The 22,954-nt window shown below is 40.9% G+C and overlaps 1 protein-coding gene across 9 annotated transcripts in view; it reads left to right on the top strand.

Annotated features, from left to right (window-relative positions):
* Positions 1–22,954, top strand: part of EYA4 (EYA transcriptional coactivator and phosphatase 4) — a 275,586-nt gene that overhangs the window by 233,857 nt on the left and 18,775 nt on the right. For all 9 annotated transcript variants that reach the window (XM_042987169.1, XM_042987168.1, XM_042987172.1 and 6 more), the window contains 3 exons: positions 4,117–4,253; positions 5,619–5,702; positions 22,056–22,145. In XM_042987169.1, the coding sequence (XP_042843103.1) occupies positions 4,117–4,253; positions 5,619–5,702; positions 22,056–22,145 (311 nt within the window). The remainder of the gene's footprint in view (positions 1–4,116; positions 4,254–5,618; positions 5,703–22,055; positions 22,146–22,954) is intronic.

Raw genomic sequence — 22,954 nt, forward strand, 5'->3', positions numbered from 1 at the left:
TGAGTGAAATTTGGCAGAGACACTGGAATTAACAGCTTTCTCTTAGAAAAAAAAAAAAAAAGTGTCAACAAATGTTTAATGACCAGTGGAGCTCAAGTTCCTGGTTTTACCCTTTATCAGAAGAAAGGATAGCACCTTCAAAAGATATAGAGGCTCGTACAGTTCTACCTGGGTGGTTATCTGTAGGAACCCAGATTCCACACACACACCCTGAAAGACCTCCAATTTTGCTATGAAGATCTTTCAAAGAATTCATTGGCCCTCACTCTCCCAGAAATTGTATAAAGTCTATCTATTCTTTTGATAGATAGATAAATTTGACCTCTTTGGAGGATCTGTTGCTGTTTGGTGGAGGAAGGGTAGCCTAGTGGTTAAAGCAAGAATTCTGAAATTATACCGGCATTCCACATACAAGCTATTTCATCTTGGTAAGTTAATTTAAAATCTCACAACCTTCCCGTTTTCCCATTGTTAAAGGAGAGTAATGAAGGACCAAATTCATTGGCTCAAAGTGAGATTTAAATCAGATATATATATTTCTGTGTGTGTGTGTGTGTGTGTACATACACACACACACATATACACATATTTATACACACACATGTATATACACACACATATGTATATATGTATACACACATATGTAAAGAATGTATATATATGTATATATACATATGGGGGTGTGTGTGTAAAGAATGTTGCACAATAAAGAGCTCTGTCAAATCAATAAGAAAAAGATGACCCAAGTTTTTAAATGGACAAAAGATTTAAACAGTTTCCTCATAAAAAAGAAGTTCCCAAATGGGGAAAGAAAAGTGTTTTTGCATCATTATTCATCAAGATGATGCTAATTGAAACTATAGTGAGATACCAACATACCCTCACAATAACTAATGTAAAAAAGGCTACCAATACCAAGTATTGGCAAGGATGTGGAATAACTGGAAATCTCACTGCTAGTCAGAGAGAATTTGTACAACCACATTGGTAAAAAGGTGGTTGGTGTCTACTGAAGATGAATACCTGACTTCCCCCTGACCCAGCAGTCCCACTTCTGAGTATATACCCTAGGGGAATGGGGGCTTATGTCCACAAGATGTGAACAAAAATGTTTCTAGCAGCTTTATTTGTAATTGCCTAAAACTTCAAATAGCCTAATGTTGATTAACAAATAACCAAAGCGCCGTATACATAGATAATGAAGTTCTAGCCACATGAAGGAAAAAGCAAACAACCATTCCAGGTTGTAAAATGGAAGAATCTGGCGGCATGATGAGCAGTGAGTAGAGCCAAACGCATATTTCAGTAAACTTTTTAAGGAAGAAGGCAGCCCGTGGCACATACCAAGTGTTTCATGAATGTGGAGCTACTCGTCATAGTTTTCTTAAAAGGATATGCCTTCACTCTCATCGAAACACTTCTGCCCATGTTTTGTCCAAATTCTTAGAGCCCTTTTAAGGGCTCCTACTTTTATTGAAACCTGGACACTTCCTGTGACCAGTCTTGTCTTTTCTTCCTCCGGCTGCTCTTTAGCACCTGGCTCCTCATTCATTTAATAGCCGACTGGTTCCTGCCAAACTCCTCCTTTATGGATCCAGTCAACAATCAGTCACCCATAACTGAGCACAATGGCTTTGGAATTTTGCAAGTTTTTTTTTTACCTTTCAGCTCTTGTATTTTTGTAAGAACAAAGCTGCTTCATGATAGTTAACAGCTGAAAATTGGTCTGTAATGAGTAGAAAGACAAGTTTTTATAGGATGCGATCCAAAAATTGTTATAAGCTTACTTAATAAATGAGGCTTAATTTGAATCAGTATTTTATCCAAACAAGAACATTTGACTTGCAGAGCATAGTAACCATAAGAAAATTCTGGCTAAAAAAAATAACTAAAAATAGAAAAAAAAAATTGTGCGATATATTTTTTTTAAGTTGGCATGTGTTTAAATACCTAAAGCCTCATTTAATACCTGTGCAAGTAAGCTCAAACACGATTTACTAGAGGTAGGGTGATATTCAACCAGAAACTAAAGAACTTTGTATTACACTGTCTATTCTCAACAGCCAATAGCAGAGACCCATGGTATGAAATATGCTAACAGTGTTTTAAGAGCAAATAATATTTGAAACACGGACATGTTTGGTTTTTTTTTTTTTTTGATGCTGTCCTGATATGCATAGTGTTTTCCAAAGAAAATGTTATAACCATTAAAAATAATTAGAGGTTAGCTATGTAAAAAATCACTATTTATTTGGAACATTTCAGGAAAAATACTACCTAAATGTTCATCCAGTTTGTTCATATTTGGTTATTTCAATCAGAAAGTTGTTGGCTGTCTTCATAATTATTTTTCTTTAATTTTATGATGAAGCATAATTGTCATAACTTCTTTATATTTAAAAATGTTATCATTTAAATTTATTGTAGCTTGCCATCAGACCATCCTAGAAACTTTTGCTTTATGCATATGATTTAAATCAAATTAAATATATATCATTTTCACCACCATAATTTACAAAGTAGCTATGATTGCCCACGCTTTAATATACAAGGAAACTGGGACTCAGAGATTGAGTGAAGTGCTCCAAGTCATAGAGTAAGTCTGACTCTTGTGACTCGGGAGGTTTTATGGCACCTCACTGTTGCCTCAGTCTATCTTAACCCCCTCCCGTAGATTTGCCACTGCTCAGTGCTCCTTCCTGATAAGACACCCTATCACCAACTTTAGACATGTCAGTCTTTGAGGTCCCTGTGGGACATGGAGAAGTCAGTTAGGTGCAGTCTGAAACCGCTGTAGGATGTGGCCTCACTGGAGCTATAGATTTGTGTGTGGGTCATCACAGAGAGGGTGATTAACCTATGAAAGGGTTAGGTCGCCCAGATGGTGTGGAATGAGGAGGAGAGTGACCGAAGTTTGGAACTCTTAAATACCAACATACAAGGAATGGAAGGAGGAAAAGGAGTCCATGCCTCCTAAACAGAGAGGGACTGCTGATAGAGCTTCCAGAACTGGGAAGCCGCAAGGTATCAGCTGCCAAATAATGGCACTATGGAGGTGGTGTTTAAGAGGATCAAACACAGCACCGGAATGTAAGAAGATAAGGACCGAGTCTGTCTATTGCATTTGTTACTTGGGTGGTTCGAGAGGACTCTGAGTCAGAGTAGTTTTATCAGAATTTTGGTGAACTGATTATGACAAATCCAGTGTCAGGAAGTGGCGACAGATGTGCTGTCCGTTACTGTCACCATCGGCTACATGTGGCTGTTGAACACTTCCGTGTGGCCAGTACAGGCTGAGGTCTGCTGTAAGTGTAAAATACACACAGGAGTTCAGAGACTTGGTATGAAGAAGGGATTATGTAAAACATGTCATTGATAGTTGTTCGTATTGGTTACATGCTGAAATGATCCCATTGTGGTTATATTGGGTCAGTTAATATATGTGAACAAAATTAATTCTACATGTTTCTTTACATTTTTTACAGTGGCTTCTAGAAAATTTTAAATTGTATATGTGGTTCTATCTGTGGCTCACATTCTCTTGCTTTTGGACAGCACGGTTATGCACTATTCTTTTCAGGAGTACCAGTTTAAAAAGAGAAGATAACAAGCAGATACCTTCTAGGTAGAAAGGCAAGGTCATGGGAAGGATTTTAAACTTGTCTGTGGCCCACAGAAAAGCAAGACATTGGAAGGAAGATAAGAGAGGGTTTAACTAATGGAGCACGATTCAGTTGGGAGTCAAATTTGCAGGTGGAGAGATGGGATTGGTCCAGAAGAAGACATCTCCTCCTTTGAGCTCTGACATAAGGAGGTGAGAATAGATACAAATGTAGATAAATATGTGGGTAAGGGTAGGGACAGGGAAGGTGAGGACATACAGAATATAAAACACACTCATGTTTAATAGATCACATAGACTGAAACTACAGGGGATTTGCGTGACCCGGAACATTTTTAACAGAATCGCGATTTTGTCTATTTGGGTTATAAATTTTCTTTGTCCTGAGGAGCTTTCTCTGACGTATATGGATTTGTTAAGATAATTAATAACAAGGACTCATACATGATCTAAAAATGAAGTGCTGTTGTTGTTGCAAATCCTGTTATTCCTAGGAGAGTTTGATACCGTGCAGAGCCCCTCCACACCTATCAAAGACCTCGATGAGAGAACTTGCAGGAGTTCTGGGTCAAAGTCCCGAGGAAGAGGCCGGAAAAATAATCCCTCCCCACCTCCTGACAGTGACCTAGAGGTATGCCAACTTACCCTCAAAGAGTGGAATATGATGTTTTATTTTACTGAGGGACATATTCTATACCTTATAGTTCCATAAGGTTTCAAACTTAAAAAAAAAGATATGTTATGAAATGAGTGGACCCCAAGTTTGAGATTTCATCCATTGTAATGGCAAAATTAAAAACACTAACAACTTAAAAAAGATGATACTTTACAAATTCTAGGCCTGAGATAATTACATCTTTTGATTCTAACTGGCCTAAATGGAAATTTAAAGCATAAAGCCATTGTTTGTAGGATGATTTTCTGAGAGACACTCTATTTTGTAGTATTAAGGTAACAAAAGATGTGTATGTGGGTCGATAAAATTTAAAAAGGTAAAATTAATCTGTATGGAAAGGAAAAGTTGTCTTCTGAAAATAGGAAAAGAACAATCATTTGATACATGTTAACATTTTCATATCTGTAAAAGTCTCCCTGTGTCATCTTTTTCTGGTTGAGAGCTCTTTTGAGATATACCCATACTGAGCAGGCTGATTTTTATTATAAAACATCAGGAGAAATTATTCTTAACCATATTATGTTACTTCTTACCCAACTGCAACCTTGAGTTAAGAAAAAAACCTACATTTCCAGATTTGGTAAAATAAAATAATAGTCATTGTGCCTCTTCAATCATTTCCTTCAGCTGAGTGACAATAGCACATTCCAGTGCCTTCAGGAACCCAGCAGGTGATATAAATGAGTGAACTGGGCCAGGGAGCCAGGAGACTGTGGAGCTTAGGGAACATTGGCCCAGTCTAAGGGGGCCTGCCCATCACTGCCATGTGAAATGTCAGTCAGCATGATTGTATCTTCCAGTTTCTCCGCTGCCGCTAGAGCCCTGAAGTTTGTGTGAAATCTCCTGAATTTGAAATGCTGATCAATAATTTGAAATCTTTCTAAACCCTGTGCACGCTAAACAACCCATCGGATGGCCTAATCCGACCCGAAGGTCTATACTTCGCAATTTCTGTTTAGGGATCGCTCACTGACTTTTTGAAATACTTTAAAAAATTTAGTTCTTTGCATGAATTGAAAAATCTCATGAATCCACCAGGTGAAAGATTAACTTTTTGGGCAAGTAAGTATTTGGAAACATTCATTCAAATTAGGACATCTGACTTTTAAGCTTATGATTACTTGTGTCACTCTCACCCCTCTGGTTTTATAGGGGGGATGCCTGGCAAATTTGGAAAAAAATTTAATGGAGTAGCACAGCTTTTTCTGAAATGGTATTGAGATTATATCCAACAACAACAAAGTCAGATGTGTTCAATATGTAGAGATTTCTGTTTCCTTAGAATTTGATGATCGTTTGATATTTATTTTTTTTCTTCAGCGTGTATTTGTCTGGGACTTGGACGAAACCATCATCGTTTTCCACTCACTGCTCACAGGGTCTTATGCTCAGAAGTATGGCAAGGTAAGGGGTCAAGAAATTTTACCCCAAGACACTCGGTTAGAATTTTATCTTGTTCAAAAATCTAGCACAACTTAAATACATTTAAGTTTTTGTTTCAGGCTGTCAAATCTGCTCTTAATTGATTTCCAGTGGCTTATTGTTCTTGGAGGAGAACTGGCGAATTTTACAAAAGTAATTCGAAATTGAATTTGTTTTCTTTCTTCAAGATGCCTTTGGGTTTTCTACATCAAGAGCAAGCTCATTACTCTGACATAAATCATCTTAGAAAAATTATTTTGTAAATTAAAATGGGCTTTCAATATTATAAAATCATATGTTACTCTCTAATAAGGAAACTTTCAGAACTAAATGTTGCTATAGAATGCCAGTTGAAGTAAGGAAGTAATCTCTTGTCTGAGAGATCCTTTGGATTTAGGAACACCGGTATTTTTTGTAACTTTGAATAAGCATATGAACAGCAAATCACATCCACACACACACATTCAGAGACAGATTCCCCTTCCTTCTTTCCTGCCATGCTTTTCACGGTTGGTTGGCTAGCTTCTTAGGACCGCGTTGGTGTTCGCTGTGTAGGTGCCGTGACAAAGATCAGTGTACCTCCAAGGTGCTTGTCAGATGGAAACACAATGGTTCAGGCCATTGCTAGGTGAGTCTCTGACTCTATGGGATTCATATTCTGACCAGAGTCAATTACCATATTCAAAGTTATCTAACTTTGGTTCTTTTAACATATTCTACTTACAGAAATGCCTTCCCTGTGCCTTTATAGTGTCACATTATTTCTTAGGGTCTCACATCAGCCCAACACACAATTTTTAGCAAGTTTGTTAAGCCTTGCTAGTAATGATGAAATTGCGCTCAAGTGTTTCCTACTTGAAATATACAACTACCGCACTCTTGATGAATCTACGTTGTATGTGACTTTTAGTGTAGGTAATATATGTGACTAAACAGCTACGTAAGGGAAGTTTTGCTTACCAGCCATATAGAAAAAGAGGTCTTAGCCCCTTTATGACAGTCATCCTCATTAAAAACAGTGGTCTCCAGAGCAGAATGTATGCATATATGCGAGATATACACGAGATGCTTCATTGAAATAAGGAAAGAAAATAGTGTGTATACACACACACGCGCATGCACACACACATTTTTGTCTTGCAATTTGTATTGTTATATGTTTCATAATGCACATACTTTGTAAATACATGCATATTACTATCAATTAAAGAATATGTATATAATATATGAATAAATTAGCTGTATATAAATTGGGGGTGCACACTCAAAATTCTATTACTGGTAGAGTATACAGTCTAAATAAAGTTTCCAGATAATAATCTAAAGCATTTCTTCTGGAATAGTTTTGGCTTCTGAGGAATACATGGTAAATCCTGCTGAACTGATTGCAATATTTTTATATGGCCAAGTTTCATGTTACATCAATGTTTAAAATAATCTAACTTGAACATACGAATCCAAATAAAGTTCCCTTCAAAATAGTCACCATTAGAGGCTTTACCCAGATATCCATGTTGCTTCCATTGTGTCAGATCAGTGGTGGAACTCATCTTTTGGAATGACCTTGAGATTTTTAAAGTATTTTCCCAGTTCAACTCTTCATCCTTTATGTGGTGGTTTTGACCTTTAAAATAATAGTAAGATCATTTGAACCCCAGGTGATAAATAAGCAGCCTGGTCAAAATGTGACACTCTCTCTCCCTCCCTCCCTCTCTCTCTCTCTCTCTCTCTCTCTCTCTCTCTCTCTATATATATATATATATATATATATACGCGTATATATATATATACGCGTATATATATATATATACACGCGTATATATATATATACATACATATATACATACATATATATGTATATATACATACATATATATGTATGTACATATATACATACATATGTATGTATATATGTATGTATATATATATGTAGTTTTTTTTTTCTTTTTCTCAAAAATATCATAAAGTTGCACCCATCCCAGAACTGAATATGGACTTCCCTTTGGGATAAGAAGGGGCACCGGTAATGAGGCAGAGAGGGGTGGAGAGCCACAAAAAAAAAAAAAAAAAAAAATCTAATAACGAACTGCCTTTCAGACTGGTTCTGAGAGCAGTTTTAACAGCAAAATTCCCATGCTTCCCTCAGCACTGGTGCATCGTTGAAATAACCGTGTCGCTTCCCTGGACGCCCACCCGGACATGAAGGGCTTACTTCACGCACAAGCTTCGTTATCCTAAAATACTGTCAAAAAGCTTTGTTGGAATACAGAATAGAGACATTTTCTTTTCCTTTCCTTTCTTTTTTTTTTTTTAATTCTCAAGTTACTTAACATACAGTTTAGTCTTGACTTCAGGAGTAGAACCCAGTGATTCGTCATGTACATATAACACCCAGTGCTCATTCCAACATGTGCCCTCTTTAATACCCATCACCCGTGTTCCCCATCCCCATCAACTCTCAGTTTGTTCTCTGTATTTAGGGCTTCTTATGGTTTGCCTCCCTCTCTGTTTTAAATAGCAGAGCTCACAGAAGGTGCGGGGCAAAGTGAGGGGAGGAGGGCAACTAATGTTATTTAGTGCCCCCAGTGTGCCAGGCATTAAGTGTCACAACAGTTGCAAGAGAGAGGTGGTTCTCCTCGTCTCTAGAGGAGGAAGCATACTCAGGGAATAAAATATGTGCAAAGTCACACAGCCAGTCAGTGGCAGAGATGACCCAGGACTATTTGACTCCATAGCCCATCTCGTTTCTGCTACAGCACATCACACAGCATACACAATCCATCTGCCATGGATGCAATATGTGACATATACTAAAAAGAATGAGGACAATTAGTGAGGTACCGTGTAGGTAGTTATGTGAGTTCTCCTCAAGTTGAAATAATTTGAGTTATCTTCCCTCAGATGATTGGGATACTTTTTCATCCACGAGTAAAACCTAAGCGGGGCGCCTGGGGGGCTCAGTCGGTTAAGTGCCTGACTTCGGCTCAGGTCATGAACTTGTGGTTGGTGGGTTTGAGCCCCGCATTGGGCTCTGTGCTGTCGGTTCAGAGCCTGGAGACTGCTTCACATTCTGTGTCTCCCTCTCTCTCTGCACCCCCGCTCTTGCTTGCTCTCTCTCTCTCTCTCTCCCTCTCTCTCAAAAATACATAAACATTAAAAAAATTAATTTTTTTAAAAAAAGGCAAAACCTAAGAAATGTTCAGTGAAATGGATTGTGGCAGACGGATATCAGTACCTCATGGCAGCACAGAATGGGAAAAGAATCAGGGCACTATTGAAAGTTTAGGGAAGATAACCTTCCATGTGTAAAATACCTACCGTGTGGTAGATGGAGCCTGTATTTGGCATTTCACAAGCAGTAGGGATAATGGTTAAGGACCAGAACCTTCGAGTTAAATAAACTTGACTTTGAAAACCCAGTGCTGATGCTTGTAGCTCTCTGATCTCAGGCAAATTACTTAATCCCTCAGCCTCAATTTCTGTAAAATGGGAAAAGTACTGCCTGTCGTGAATAAGAATTAAAGAGAAAACATGTTTAAAGGACTTAGCAGAACAGTTGGCATGAATTAACACTCAAAAAAATTGTGATTGATCGCTTTCGCAATTGTTATCCCACTTAATTCTCTGGAAGACTCTGCTGGAACTTCTTGTGATCCAGGTCGGATGGATGCAGAAACCCAGGGCTATGAGGGGTCGGGAAACTTGACCGAGGGCACAAAATGATAAATGCTGTTGCATCTACTGGAAACCTGGTCCGTCTTATAGCTATGTCCTTGCATTTTTACACTCTTCTCACAGGAGGGGAGCCTGTTGGAACTGACCGTGTCGAATAGTTTTACTCAGGACAATTTAAGGAAATTAAAAGAAAAATTTGTTTAAGGCTCTATTTTTTCTCATCAAAATGAAAACACCCTTCCTGAATTTCATGCAAAACAACTTGGATGACCCTATTTATTGAATTATTATTTATATTTTTCTAAAAGGCATTTGATCGTTGACATTTTTCTTAACATCAGAGGAAATTGGCATGGTCTGTTGGCCAGGAAGACAATAATAGCTTGGCATATCGAGAAATAGCTAAATAAGGGATATTAGGTCAGACCCATCTTTTGAAGCTGGAGACCACACACAGCTCAGGGGTCATTCAGAGGGGACCAAGAGGGCTTTGGGGAGCTTCAACCTCACCACACACCACAAGTGAAAATGGGGACACGAGGGACTGTATTCATCTAACAAATATTTACTTACCACAAGGCAGACCCGCATCCTGCTCTCAGGGAGCTTACAAGCAAACAAAATCATTGCAGATAGTGATAACTGCTGTGAAGACAACGAACCTGGGTCATGTAGAGAGTGGCCTGGGGGAGGAGGGGCTGACCCTGGAGGTGATGATGCTGAGACCTGAATTTCAAGAAGGAGCTAGCTATGCAGATGTCGGGGGAAGGGGAGAACAGGGAGGAGCATTCCAAGCAGAGGGCACAGGAGGGCCCTGCCACAGGAAGAGTCTTCCACTGTTCCAGGAATATGAACAAGTGTGGCTGGAAGGTTGTAAACCAGGGAGGGACTGACCCAGGGTAAGAACAGAGTGGTGAGCAGGGGGCCGTGTCATCTCCCGCAAGGCACTGGGGATTTATTCTAGGTGCAGCGTGTTGGAGGGTTTTGGGCTGAGTGGGCACATGATGGTTTAGAACTGGCTGCTGTGTGGAGAGCAGGCTTCTGAGCAGTAAGTAAGAAGTGGTAGGGGCTTAGACTGGAACAGTGTTTCTCGAACGTGTGTGTGAGTCACCATAAACCCACAGGACTTGTTAAGCACAGATGGCTGCGTCCCACGCCCAGAATTTCTGATTCTGTAGGTCTGGGCGGTGGGGGGGCGGGGGGGGGGGTCGGCCCAAGATTTTGCATTTGGAATAAACATCCACTGAAGCTGATGAGCCATGCTTTAAGAACCACTAGAATAGAGTATTTCCTCAACTTTTTTTCTTGCAAAAATGAGATCTGAAACATGTTAATTGATAGTCTTTGTGGATAGGCTGATGGCCAAAAAGATGTAAGGAATACCTGCATTTGATGGTCGCGTCATCGTGTTAGAGGTCTTGAGGTGTTCTACAGTTGAGAATCCTTTGTAACCGGGTTTAATTCCTCAGTGCCCCAGTGTCTTCAGTAATGACCTTGAGGACCGAGGACTGAAATGAGGTCACACTGGTGATTCGCTGACAATTCAGAAGGACTTTGCACTGCTAATAGCAAAAGTGAACAGGGCCATTATTTCCGCAGAGCAAAAAACAACCCTGCTTCTACCTAACGGTTGTCTAAGCTTGAAATTGTCAATGTCTTCGGTCCTTTTCATTTGTTACGTGAATCTCGTTTCTGCAGCACACGTTTTTAAAGTGTAACATTTTTGTCGGACAGTAATTTTTCAGTTCTTCTAGCCTGAGAATCCTTTGTGCACAAACTATGTCACACCGAGCATCTTTCTATCAATACAAAGGCAGACCTGCTCTAGGTAAAATGTAGATGTTGAGGGGCTGGAGAAGCTGCACTTTTCTCATGTAGCCGATCCTTTCCCACTGTTCTCAGTCACCCCAGAGTGGTTTGCAGGGTCCTGGGTGCTACTCAGAACACAGTGCTGTAAGGCAGTAATCCAGCTGAAGGAGCATCCGGCTGGAAGTTAGAAGGAAATCCTGTTCTGGACGTGCCTTAGGAAGTCATTTCACCTGTGAGCCTGTTCCATCTGAAAACGGTTATAATCCGTTTCCTTCCTGGGGTTACCGGATGGATTAAATGAGATAATGTACATGTATAAAAGTAACACTTGGCTCTGAAAGCTGTCATCCACATCCTAGGCCAGAGGAACTTAAACAAAAATACACACCGTTTCCCCCAACTGAGAAATGACTAAGGGCAGTTATTTCTGGACACACAGAGGTCAGTGTTTGTATGAAGCGGTGTTATAGTGGCCTCAAAAATAGCGAGCTGGGAGCTGGAAACCTAAGTGCCAGAGATAGGAAATCATGTCCTGACATAGCCACACCTACCCACCTACCTACTTACCTCTCTTTCTGTCACCCATAAAAAATAAGTACCATTTTTGAATTCTTGGTATGTGCCTGACATTTTGCCCCGTGTCCCTGTTAAATGCATTATCTCCTTCACTTTCATCATCACCCTGTGTGGTTAGTACTGTGTCACATAGCCCGTAAGTGGCACGGCTAGTCAGAACCCACATCTCTCTGACACATTCTTAATTTCTGCATTCTTTTGGTCTCATGTTTTTTGTTTTTTTTTTAACGTTTATTTATTTTTGAGACAGAGAGACAGAGCATGAACAGGGGAGGAGCAGAGAGAGAGAGAGGGAGACACAGAATCTAAAACAGGCTCCAGGCTCTGAGCTGTCAGCACAGAGCCCGACGCGGGGCTCGAACTCACAGACCGTGAGATCATGACCTGAGCCGAAGTCGGATGCTTAACCGACCAAGCCACCCAGGCGCCCCGGTCTCATGGTTTTTTTTTCCCCCCACCACCTATAAAAATAAAATGCATGTTAACCTACTAATTTAGGAATGCCCTTTTACTCATAAATTGCCCTGTGTAACTAACTTTTGCATATGAATTTAAAAAACCTTCTGGAAAATCCTAGTTCCATGTATAAATAAATAATATTGTGAATTTTCCAAGGATCTTCCTTAAAACCGCCATCACTTTTTGACTGTGTTCAGTTGTCAGCCACTCTCTTCCCAAGCAGAACAGTTCCTTCGTATTTACCTCGATGGCGGGTGAGATATGTGGGTGTTTCAGTTCTGCTACTGATGAAGCTGATGATGGGCTTTACAGCAGAGCACCTGTTGGCCTGTATAGTTTTTGCCAGAAACTCCAGATAGGAGTTTGCAAATTTGGCAGGACATGGACAGGGAATCATCTCATCCATCATCTGTTAGAGTTTGTGAAGATTGTTCCTATTCTCTATTTGCATATATTATCTTACTTGATCAACTGTAGTAATCCCTCTTCTTTGGAGGAGGGGTGCAGGGAGGGATGTAGGGATTTGATTCACTTTGGAGCGTTAATGTGGCACGCGCTATGAAGCCATGATTCTCTAGAGTTATTCCATAGAATGGAGGAGGATGCAGAGGAAGTAGCCCAAGTCAGGGAAAAGACTGGAAGAAAAGTGAACAGTTGCCTTGTATTGTAAAATTGAAATTCGGGCTTCCCGAACTACTTGCGCATTGTAGGCAACATTTTATATAAGAGCAGCACTGGGGAAATAATATGGCCATCAATACAAATCAGTTGGTTATTTTTATATTAAACTGTGTACACACACTTACATAGAAAGATTTCTGAAATGGCACCAGCTAAATTTTAGGAGAGTCACGAAGATAAATATTGACTTACGTTCATGCCAACTAAGGACAAGCAACATGATTTAAAAGAAAGTGATTAGAATTAAGTGTTGGCGCCATGGATTGGAGGCCACCCTAAGGGCAGTGTTAACCCCAGTGTAGGTTACCCTCTCTCTCGGGATAATGGTTAGTGCATCCTGGCTTTGGAGGGAGAATGAACCTGGCTTTGAATTCTAGCTCTCCCTCCCACTATGATGTGATTTTGGTAGCTTATTTAAGCTTCGGAAGCCTCGGTGACCTTCCATATAAAAAAGGGAGAATAGTAAAATTAATAATGTGATTAGGAAGGATTAGTGAGTTGATGCATTAAAAGTCACCACACTGCCTACCACAGGATAAACATTCAGTCTACAGTGTAACCTACTTCATCTGGTTTCAAGGAAATCTGTATATTGGGAAGCTGAATTTGGGGAAAACTGAATGTTTTCTAAAGAAATTTGCATATGGGCACCTGGGTAACTTGTTCGGTTAAGCGCCCAACTTCAGCCCAGGTCATGATCTCACGGCTTGTGAGTTCAAGCCCCGTGTAGGGGCTCTGTGCTGATAGCTCGGAGCCTGGAGACTGCTTCAGATTCTGTGTCTCTCTCTCTCTCTCTCTCTCTCTCTCTCTCTCTCTCTCTCTCTCTGCCCCTCCCCTGCTTGTGCTCTTTCTCACTCTCTCTCTCTCAAAAATAAATAAACATTAAAAAAAAAGAAATTTGCATATATTTATATCCGTTGTTTTATCTCATAATGTGAGATACTCGGCTTGTTGTAGGAAAGTGGAGGCACATACGAAGAGAGTGAGTACAGAATTTGCAAGCCTCAAAAATTCGATAGTGTGTTACATGATTGCTCACAGTGTGTGTATTTGGGTGTACATATGTGTACGTGAATAGCGTGTACGTAATTATGGTACATGTGTATATATATAAGTAACACCAAGTCAGAGACTATGACATTTCTCAGACTCTGTCATAGGGAGTTTGAGCGACAGTTCTGCCTACTAACTCCTCTTGCAGAGTTCTGCGTTACTCTTCTGTTGAGTATATGTTCCCTTCAGAGAATTTTTTTTTTCTATTGGATTCAGTGGCTCATAAGTAGCCAAACACTGCGCTCACCTTTATTGAGGACCAGCCTTACCAAGTTATTGCTGGGAGTACATGAGAAAAGGGAAAGATCTTGAAGGAACACCACATTTACTCACTTGAAACTAATATACCAGAAAGATGAGTGGTAATCAGTTTCTTAGAAACAGAATCTTCTAGAGGAGCCTTCTATAACCTCCCTTGAAAGTTTAGTCCCTGTTTATGATCTCAGTTTATAATCTCGTTCAGTCTCACATCTTGAGGAGGGGGAGAGGACAGATTAGATTATTAACATCCCTTAAATTTCCTTAAATCGGCAGCTGTCCATTTTCTAGGTTCACATCTCGCCTCTCTTCTCTACAACCTTCCTCTCACGTACCACTCACCTTTCCCCGCCGAGTCTAGAAGCCGCCTCTGTTGGGTGTGTTCGCTGTCGTGTCTCCCCTCCTCTCTGCTGTCAGTCCTGAGCTTCCCAGCTCACCCTCCCGTGGCCATTCTCACCAACTTGATTACTTCCTTCCCACCCGCTTGCTATGCTATGTACTACAAAAGTAATGCTATACTGTTTTTGTATCTACAAGTACTTACGGCATGTGATTGGCTACAAGGGGCCAAAGATAATAAAAATTAAACAAATCTCATTGATCCAGAGTCTCCACAATAGCAATAGTATCGCATAGCAGCTGTAAGCATCGCATGTTACTACTGCTGTAATCCCCCTTGAAGTGTATGTATTCTGTCCTTAGTTTAACAGATTTGGGTGAGCTTTACTCAGTCGGATTCTCTTCTTTTTTTTTTTTTTTTTTTTTTTTTCAACGTTTTTTATTTATTTTTGGGACAGAGAGAGACAGAGCATGAACGGGGGAGGGTCAGAGAGAGAGGGAGACACAGAATCGGAAACAGGCTCCAGGCTCCGAGCCATCAGCCCAGAGCCTGACGCGGGGCTCGAACTCACGGACCGCGAGATCGTGACCTGGCTGAAGTCGGACGCTTAACCGACTGCGCCACCCAGGCGCCCCATTCGTCGGATTCTCTTCTAATTGCAACAGAGTTGGCAGTGGTAGATAAACGGCGTGATGCCTCCATCGTGGCTTCTGATGGCTTACTATTGACTACTGTTCAATTACAGATATGTTGCTTACATCCAACCCTTGGATTTTGGACAAACCCTCTTAATCAGAGCAAAAGAATAGCTAGTTTTTCCCCTTTACCAGCTCCTTAGCAGGGATCTGGCCACGTGACTAAGAGTCACAATGGGCCATTTGGTCGCTAAAGTTAAGTCCACAGGTAATCTTTATGGAAGTGAACTGGAGCAGTGTATTCTTCCTCATAACTTAGGGAAGCCCAGTTCCCAGAAAATGAAACTGAACCAGCATTCTACTCAGTGATCAGGCTGACTCAGGTCTTAGGGTCCTTTGGAGGCAACCCAGAGACTTAACTCTTGGGAAACCAGACGATCATACCAGCCGTGGTCTTCCTACCGTCCCAGATCTTCATGGGCGTTCTTAGATCCGTGCTTCTTAAATATTAATATGCGTATGAGTCACTTGGCGATCTTTTCAAACTACAAATTCTGCCTCCATACGTTTGAGCAGCAAGGTGCTAATCTGTTGATTTTGTCTCACTTGCACATCGGAATCACTGGAGAGCTTTGAAATTACTGATGCATAAGATCTCACCTCTGAAAAGAGGAATTCATTGGTGTGTGAGGTATGATGTGGGCAGCGGGAGTTTTAAACAGGTGTTTCTCATGTGTGGTCAAGTTTGAGAGCCTCTGGGTTTAGACCAGCATCCCGGCAGCCCAAGATGTCCCTGGAACCCCACTTTTGCATAAAGCCTTGCTATTCTTATCCTTCTTTTTCTGCATCAGACTCACGTTGCAAAAAAACCCACCCAACTCTCTACTTGTGTCTCAACAGCTGCTTGTGACCACAGATCTCAAGTAGACCCAACTCTCTTGGGTTCATTAACTCTTCCGGCTGTCTGTTTCAAACCTTCTCTCTCCTCAGACCTTCAAAGCTGCCCCTCCCCTCAATTCTGCACAAAACCCCCCTCCCTGGGGGGAAAAAAAAAAACAAAATGAAAGATTGAAAAAAATTGCTTCACCTTCACACCATAGGCATATTCTCTGCCTTCTCCGCTCATGTCCTGCATCCAGACCTCGTACTTACCCAATAAATCCATTCCGGAAACAGCTTCTTTGGTGCCTGAGTCCCCAGTGCCCCACTCTTCTGGATTATTCTCTTTGTCATATTTCATGCTGTAATAGTACCATCACCAGAAGAGCCTCTGGAGCCCATTTTCCAGTTGCCGCCTTCTTTCCCGGCTCGTCCCTTCAGGTCTGAGAAATAACCTTGCCAGATTCCTGGTTTATCGTGCTGGGGCTTCTCACCTGTGTCTGAAACCAGTTGAGCACTTCCTCTTTTTTTTTTTTTTAAGTTTCTTTCTTTATTTATTTTGATGGGGGGTGGGGAGGAGGGGCAGAGAGAGGGAGAGAGGGGATCCCAGGCACACCCCACACTGTTAGCACAGAGGCTGACATGGGGCTCGAACTCATGAACTGCGAGATGATGACCTGAGCCCAAGTCAGGAGTCAGGCACTTAACTAACTGAGCCACCACCCACCCCAAGCACTCCCTCTTTCTTCAAATGTTTGCTCCACTCCACTTTCCTGACCTGGGTTCCTCTGCCGCACACGGCTCCACACACGGACTTACTCTCACCTCTGCACCTGCTCTCTTCCTCTTCTCTGCATGGCTGGTTTCGTCACCCTCTTCAGGTTGTTACCCTCCACTGTTACCTCCGGAGAAAGGCCTTCCCTGAACTTCATTTTAATGAGCCATCACTACCCATCCCCAGAGCCTTCTGCATCAGCTGACCCTGATTATTTTTTTTTAGCCACCCGACATGCTGTATATTTATTTGGATTTTGTCTGTTAGGTAGCTCATCCACCAATAATATTAATCCCACAAGGGCCGAAACTTTGCTTAGTCAATTCTCTGCTCTCTGCCCAGAATGTGAACATAGTAGACGCTCAGTGAATATGTGTTAACGAAATGGATGTTCCTGAGACCATTCTCCCGTTCCCCTTGAGAACTCTTTTTTTTTTTTTTTAATGTTTATTTATTTTTGAGAGAGATAGACACGGCGCCAGCAGGGAGGGGCAGAGAGAGAGGAAGACACAGAATCTGAAGCAGGCTCCCGGCTCTGAGCTGTCAGCACAGAGCCCGACGCGGGGCTTGAACTCACGAGGCCTGAGATCATGACCTGAGCCGAAATCGGCGCTCAACCGACTGAGCCACCTCCCCATCTCCCCTGCCGCCCGGAGAACCCTTCAGCCCACCGCCTGTCCGTCATGGAGAAACATCTCAATCGAAAAATATTCCTTCCGCTTCATGACTGAGTTTCATTTCATCCCTTGTCACTGATTAGAAGAGTTCATGCGTCCTCACGAACCCACAAGTTGTCCCTACCTTAGTTCATAGCACTAGTGTTCTTCCTTCTTCTGCGGTGAATTTGCACATATCCTCTGCCTCTGTGCCCACAAGTCTACAAATGTGCATCCTGTCCCAAAGGAGTAACTGTTCCAAGAGCTTTGGTTCTTTAAAAAAAAAAAAAAAGAAAAAAACTCCCTGTTTCTTTAAAAATACATAATTGCTGCCTCTCCTGAGATATTTTTACATTGTGTCCCTAGAGGAGGGATTCCAGCTGATGGCCCAGTGCAGGGCAGAGGCCCCGAGACAGACAGTCTGGCTCCAATTTATGCTCTGTGCTAACATGGCTAATAGGCATTAGTATTTTGATACAGAGAAGTGCCGTACTTGATCCTGACTTGGTTAAATACTGGTAACATCTGGCTTAGAATCACACATTTAAGGGCCAAGAGTTATTCATTTTCTTCATCCTCCCTCCCTCCCTCTCTCTCTCTCTCCCTGCCTTTCTCTCTCTCTCCCTCTCTCCCTTAAAATGTCTTGGGAATAGTTTAAGTATTTTCATAGAGCAGTACACAGAGTAAACTGGCAGGAGTTCAGTTTGCACCATGTTAAACTCTGCTGTAGACACTTGGAACCTACTGGAATTGTTATACATGTCTACTATGTATCAGGGCTTCCACAAAACCCTGCGAGTGCCCTTATTATCCTGCTTTCCCCATCACTTCATTTCAGACCCTAAACTCAGCACGCACTACAGTTAAACTTAAAAGAGGCAGTAACTCTTGATTCATAAGGTGCCCATAATTCCACAAACATCTAATGAAAATGAGCAAACATCTCTGTATAAAACTTGGGTTCAGTCCAGAAGTATGTTTAACTCTCAAATGCCTGGTAAAACCACGGAATTTCTGGCTCTGGCAGCCCCTTTGCAGTAGTCTGGCAAAGCAGAGCGTGCCCGCCATTACGAAGATCCTGCTAAGGCTCCCTCCACCAAATCGCTGGTCATCTTTCCTGGATTCTTACGTCTGGGAGCTCCTTAGCTGGAAAAATGGGGTCCTGTAATCTGCAGTGACTTAGTAAGCTGCAGGGGGTGGGGGGGCGGGAAGCTCGATATTTGAAAGTAAGCCCTCACTAAACATTCTCTTAGAAACAAGATCAACACTTCTTACAGACATGGTTTTCCTTGGCTCGTGACATGACTGTCCCTCGCCCATCTGCGCCAAGCCTTTGGCATGGCTGACGCAATACCCCCCCCCCCCCCCCCCCCCGCCTTTCAACAGGCCTTGTTCTCTGGAAACCTTAGTAAAATACAGCGAGTTCACACTCCGGCAAATCTCACACCTAAACTTTCCCTGCGAACAAATGATATTTTGCCAAAATGCCTACTAAGTCCTGGCCCTAGTAGAGTGTCATGTGGAATCCCCCATAGCCTGAAACCCAGTGCACAGCTCCTTCTCGTGCCGTGGGGTTGCATTCCTCCAGGGGGGTGCTCAAATCAAGTTTTCATCATACCATACGGTATGCTTACTTGTTAGAGAATTCTTGTTGGTTTTTTTAAAAATTGTGTTCGCATGCTTATCAGATGCCCAAAATGCATTCTTCATGGATTTGCCTATCATGGGTAGCGTAGAGAGTTATGTACTTCAGAAGCGTGGAATCAATGAAAGTAGCAATCAAAGAGGAACAGTATGTTTTCTCCCAGCCCCATAAATCTGATCTATAAGTGCAAAGAATGTGAGACATGAATATAAGAAATTCAGTCATTTCATTTAAAACTTAAAAAAGAAAAATCGCCAAATCATAGAAGAATTTAACCAACCGAGTCTCCAGACGGAAAGCCTTTTAAATAGGACATTTCTGAATCCCCATCTGAAATATATATCTTTAGGGCAGTAATCATCAGAAACATAATGGAGGAGTGTGGAGTTCAGTTTTATTGTCTTGCATCAGTGAACATTCCTCAAAAGCAGAGAGCGTCACTAATGGAATTATATGTTTTCATGCTATAATTACATTTGATTTTTCCTGATATTTCTATAGACTTTTTTGTTCATGGTCCCATGACTAGACAGAATATTTACAAGTTTTCCATCCTCAGCCTACCCCAAAAGAGAGTCGGAGACTAGAAATAGGAATTTCTGAACAGAAAAAGACAAATATATAGTTTGAAAAACAATTCAGCCTTCAGGGGTTTCCTTTCAACAACAAAAAAACATGAACAACCACAACAGAAATAAGGAAAAAGAAGAACTCTATACTTGAAGGGAACAGCAAGAGATCCTTCTGAGTTCCGAAACTCCTTGAGACACGAACTGGGCACTCCCTGTATCTGTTTTTGTTCTTGAACGAATATTTGTTGGAGCCAATGGAATTTATTTGGTGTTTGGGTATGCCATTCCAAACAATCCTATCACTGGAAGAGAAATGAATCTAGCAGTCGAATCCGACTGACTGGAGGACGCAATACCCAAATGCCATCAAGTATGTGAAGAGTGAACATCTGTTTTTGAGAGGAGAGTATCTAACTATGAAATCCACAGAAATCTCCAAGGATTTGGATTCTCTCCAAGGAAGAGATACAAACAATTAGAAAATTGTGTTGACATCCAGCATATTCTGACCGCCCTGTCTTCATCTTTTCCCACCTCAAGTCTCTGCTTTGCTCAGCACACCTCAGTGACCTCTTTGTTTCTTACGACTCAGTTCCTGTTCTCTAGGTTTTAATCACTACAATATATGAAGCTGACACTCACTTCAAATATGTTTACTCTAGGGTTTCCTCCTCAAAGCATTATGGAAGGGAGTATAGGCAGACAATTGGTTGTTGCAGAGGAGGAATGGAAAGAGGAAGGGCTAATACTGCTAAGTTTAGGGGTGTATATGAATCCGGCTTGGCCTGTTGGGTTGCTCATCCTTATCATAAATTGAAGTCAAGTTAGCATTAGTTTCCCCGGGTCTAAATACATTTTTTGAAATGCCATTTATTAGAACATTGAAAACACAAGTTTGGTTCTCTCTCCTCAAATCCCTACAATCTGGCTCCTAGCCCAGCCACTCAACCCAAATCACCCTCTAAAGTCTTCCAAAATAACTTCTCAGCCAAAACCAACAGTATCCTTCTAGACTTGTCAGCTTTATTCGAAACCATATTCTTCTCCCTGTTAATACCCATTCTGGCCTCAAATTCTGAGGATTTGTCCCTTCCAGGATTTTGTTTTCTGTGTCTCCAGAGTCATACCTAACCTATAGCAGTTCTCCTTTAGAGATCATTGCAACCTCGATCATGTCTTTCTTTCTTTCTTTCTTTCTTTCTTTCTTTCTTTCTTTCTTTCTTTCTTTCTTTCTCTCTTCTTTCTTTCTTTCTCTCTTCTTTCTTTCTTTCTTTCTTTCTCTCTTCTCTTTCTTTCTTTCTTTCTCTTTCTTTCTCTCTTTTTTCTTTCTTTCTTTCTTTCTTTCTTTCTTTCTTTTCTTTCTTTCTTTCTTTCTTTCTTTCTTTCTCTAAGCACAATGTCTGTACATGAATTACTTCCCTAGCCCTAGCCCTAAACTCTCCTTACTTTTTAAAGTCTTCCACCTCCAATGCTAGGCTTTAAACTATAGTTAATCATGGGAAAGTACCAACTGTGGTCTAGGGTCTGAGCTTCTTGCTGCTGTGTAATATCTTGGTTTCTGTAAACGAGAATTAAGTCATTTGTCTTCTTACTAACCCCTTACTTTCATTAAACTCCTAAAGGTATATATTTTCTACTTAGGTTACTTTTACTGAGTTAATGTTCCTTTAGTTATCCTTGACCCTACCCTCTTAATCTCTAGTCAGATTCAGGTTAGACCAAACCATATGCATATCCAAATAAATATTGATCTATATTGTAGATCAAACACAATTAATATTTAAGGGGTGGTTTTACCATGGGTCACCCGCTCTTCCTGGCCCACCTTCAGACAACAGTGTCTGCTCCAGCCCTATAGACATCCGGAAGTCCTATTTTTCTCCCTTTCCTACTTGTTACCTGTTATTCTTAAAGGGATGTCCTTTCCTCTTCTGTACAAGTCTGCTCCATTCTTCAGTACCCCATCCAGGTATCTTTCTCCAAAAGACTCTCCATGGAGTATGTGTAAACTGGGTCCTATCAACTAGTTTGCTTCCTTCCTCCTCCTCAGATACATATAGATGTACATGAAAATATATTCTAAGTGGTCTTCATGTGTGTATGAATTTCTGTAAATTCACAAATGTAGCTGTATATTTAGTGTGGCTTGGATTATCCTTTGGAAAGGTACCCTTTTTAGATAATTGGGAAATATTTTGGATCCTAGGTAAAAATCCATACAGTCTACCCACCCCACCACCCACAACAATATGCACTTAAAATATTCTTGATAATAACTAGTCACTGAAATTTTCCCTCATTGGATGTATTTTTCCTTTTCAGGATCCCCCCATGGCTGTAACTCTTGGACTCCGAATGGAGGAAATGATTTTTAATCTTGCTGATACACATTTATTTTTTAATGATTTAGAGGTAAGAATTTAAAAAGGTAGGAACTGTCGTATCCAACCGTTAAAATGTTTAGATCGTTTCTATACACGCAGATAACTTCGAGAAATCTAAAAAAAAAAAAAAAAAAAAAAAAATAGCTCAAGAGAATAGTAAAAGTTTCTGTCAAGAGGAAAATGTGTATACAAATATAAACAAAAGCTAAATTGCATTAATTAATTATACCTATGTACTGGCACATGTTTAAAACAAAAATATCTCAGAAGGGGAGGTCTGTCTGCTTTGCTGTCTCATACTATACAACCCATTTGATACCTTCCCCATCAGCATTTGCTTTTCCAGGCTACTGTTCGCGTTAGTCGCTGGACAACAGCCATAGATATTAAGTTTTGTAGATCACCTGAAGCCAAATTTTAGACAATGTTATTGTTCCTTATTTCCTCCCCATGTGGATAAAACGGTGCTAGAGCTATTTACATATCACATCTGACTGGTTTCATTGCGTTTATTTTTTTCTCTTTCTAATTTATCTTTTCATTCCCAACCTCGAAGGGAGAGTAAAACCAACAATAACAAAATGAAAGGACTCCCCCCCCCACCCCCCCACTCCCCGATAGCCTCAAGGTAGCTGAATAAGTACTGTAACGAGGTATATAATCTGGGTGCTACTGATCTAAGTTATTAGGCATTCAGATGGTAAAATTGGAACTAACTGTACAGATTGGGCACTGAGCAGAAGTACTTCTCAGTCACATGCAACTACGCTGAAATATTTTTTAAGTGACATGTTTACATGTACATTTTATCTCATGGTTTCACAACGAAGTAAAAGT

Source organism: Panthera tigris, chromosome B2 (assembly GCF_018350195.1).
Source record: "Panthera tigris isolate Pti1 chromosome B2, P.tigris_Pti1_mat1.1, whole genome shotgun sequence".
NCBI classification, from domain to species: Eukaryota; Metazoa; Chordata; class Mammalia; order Carnivora; family Felidae; genus Panthera; species Panthera tigris.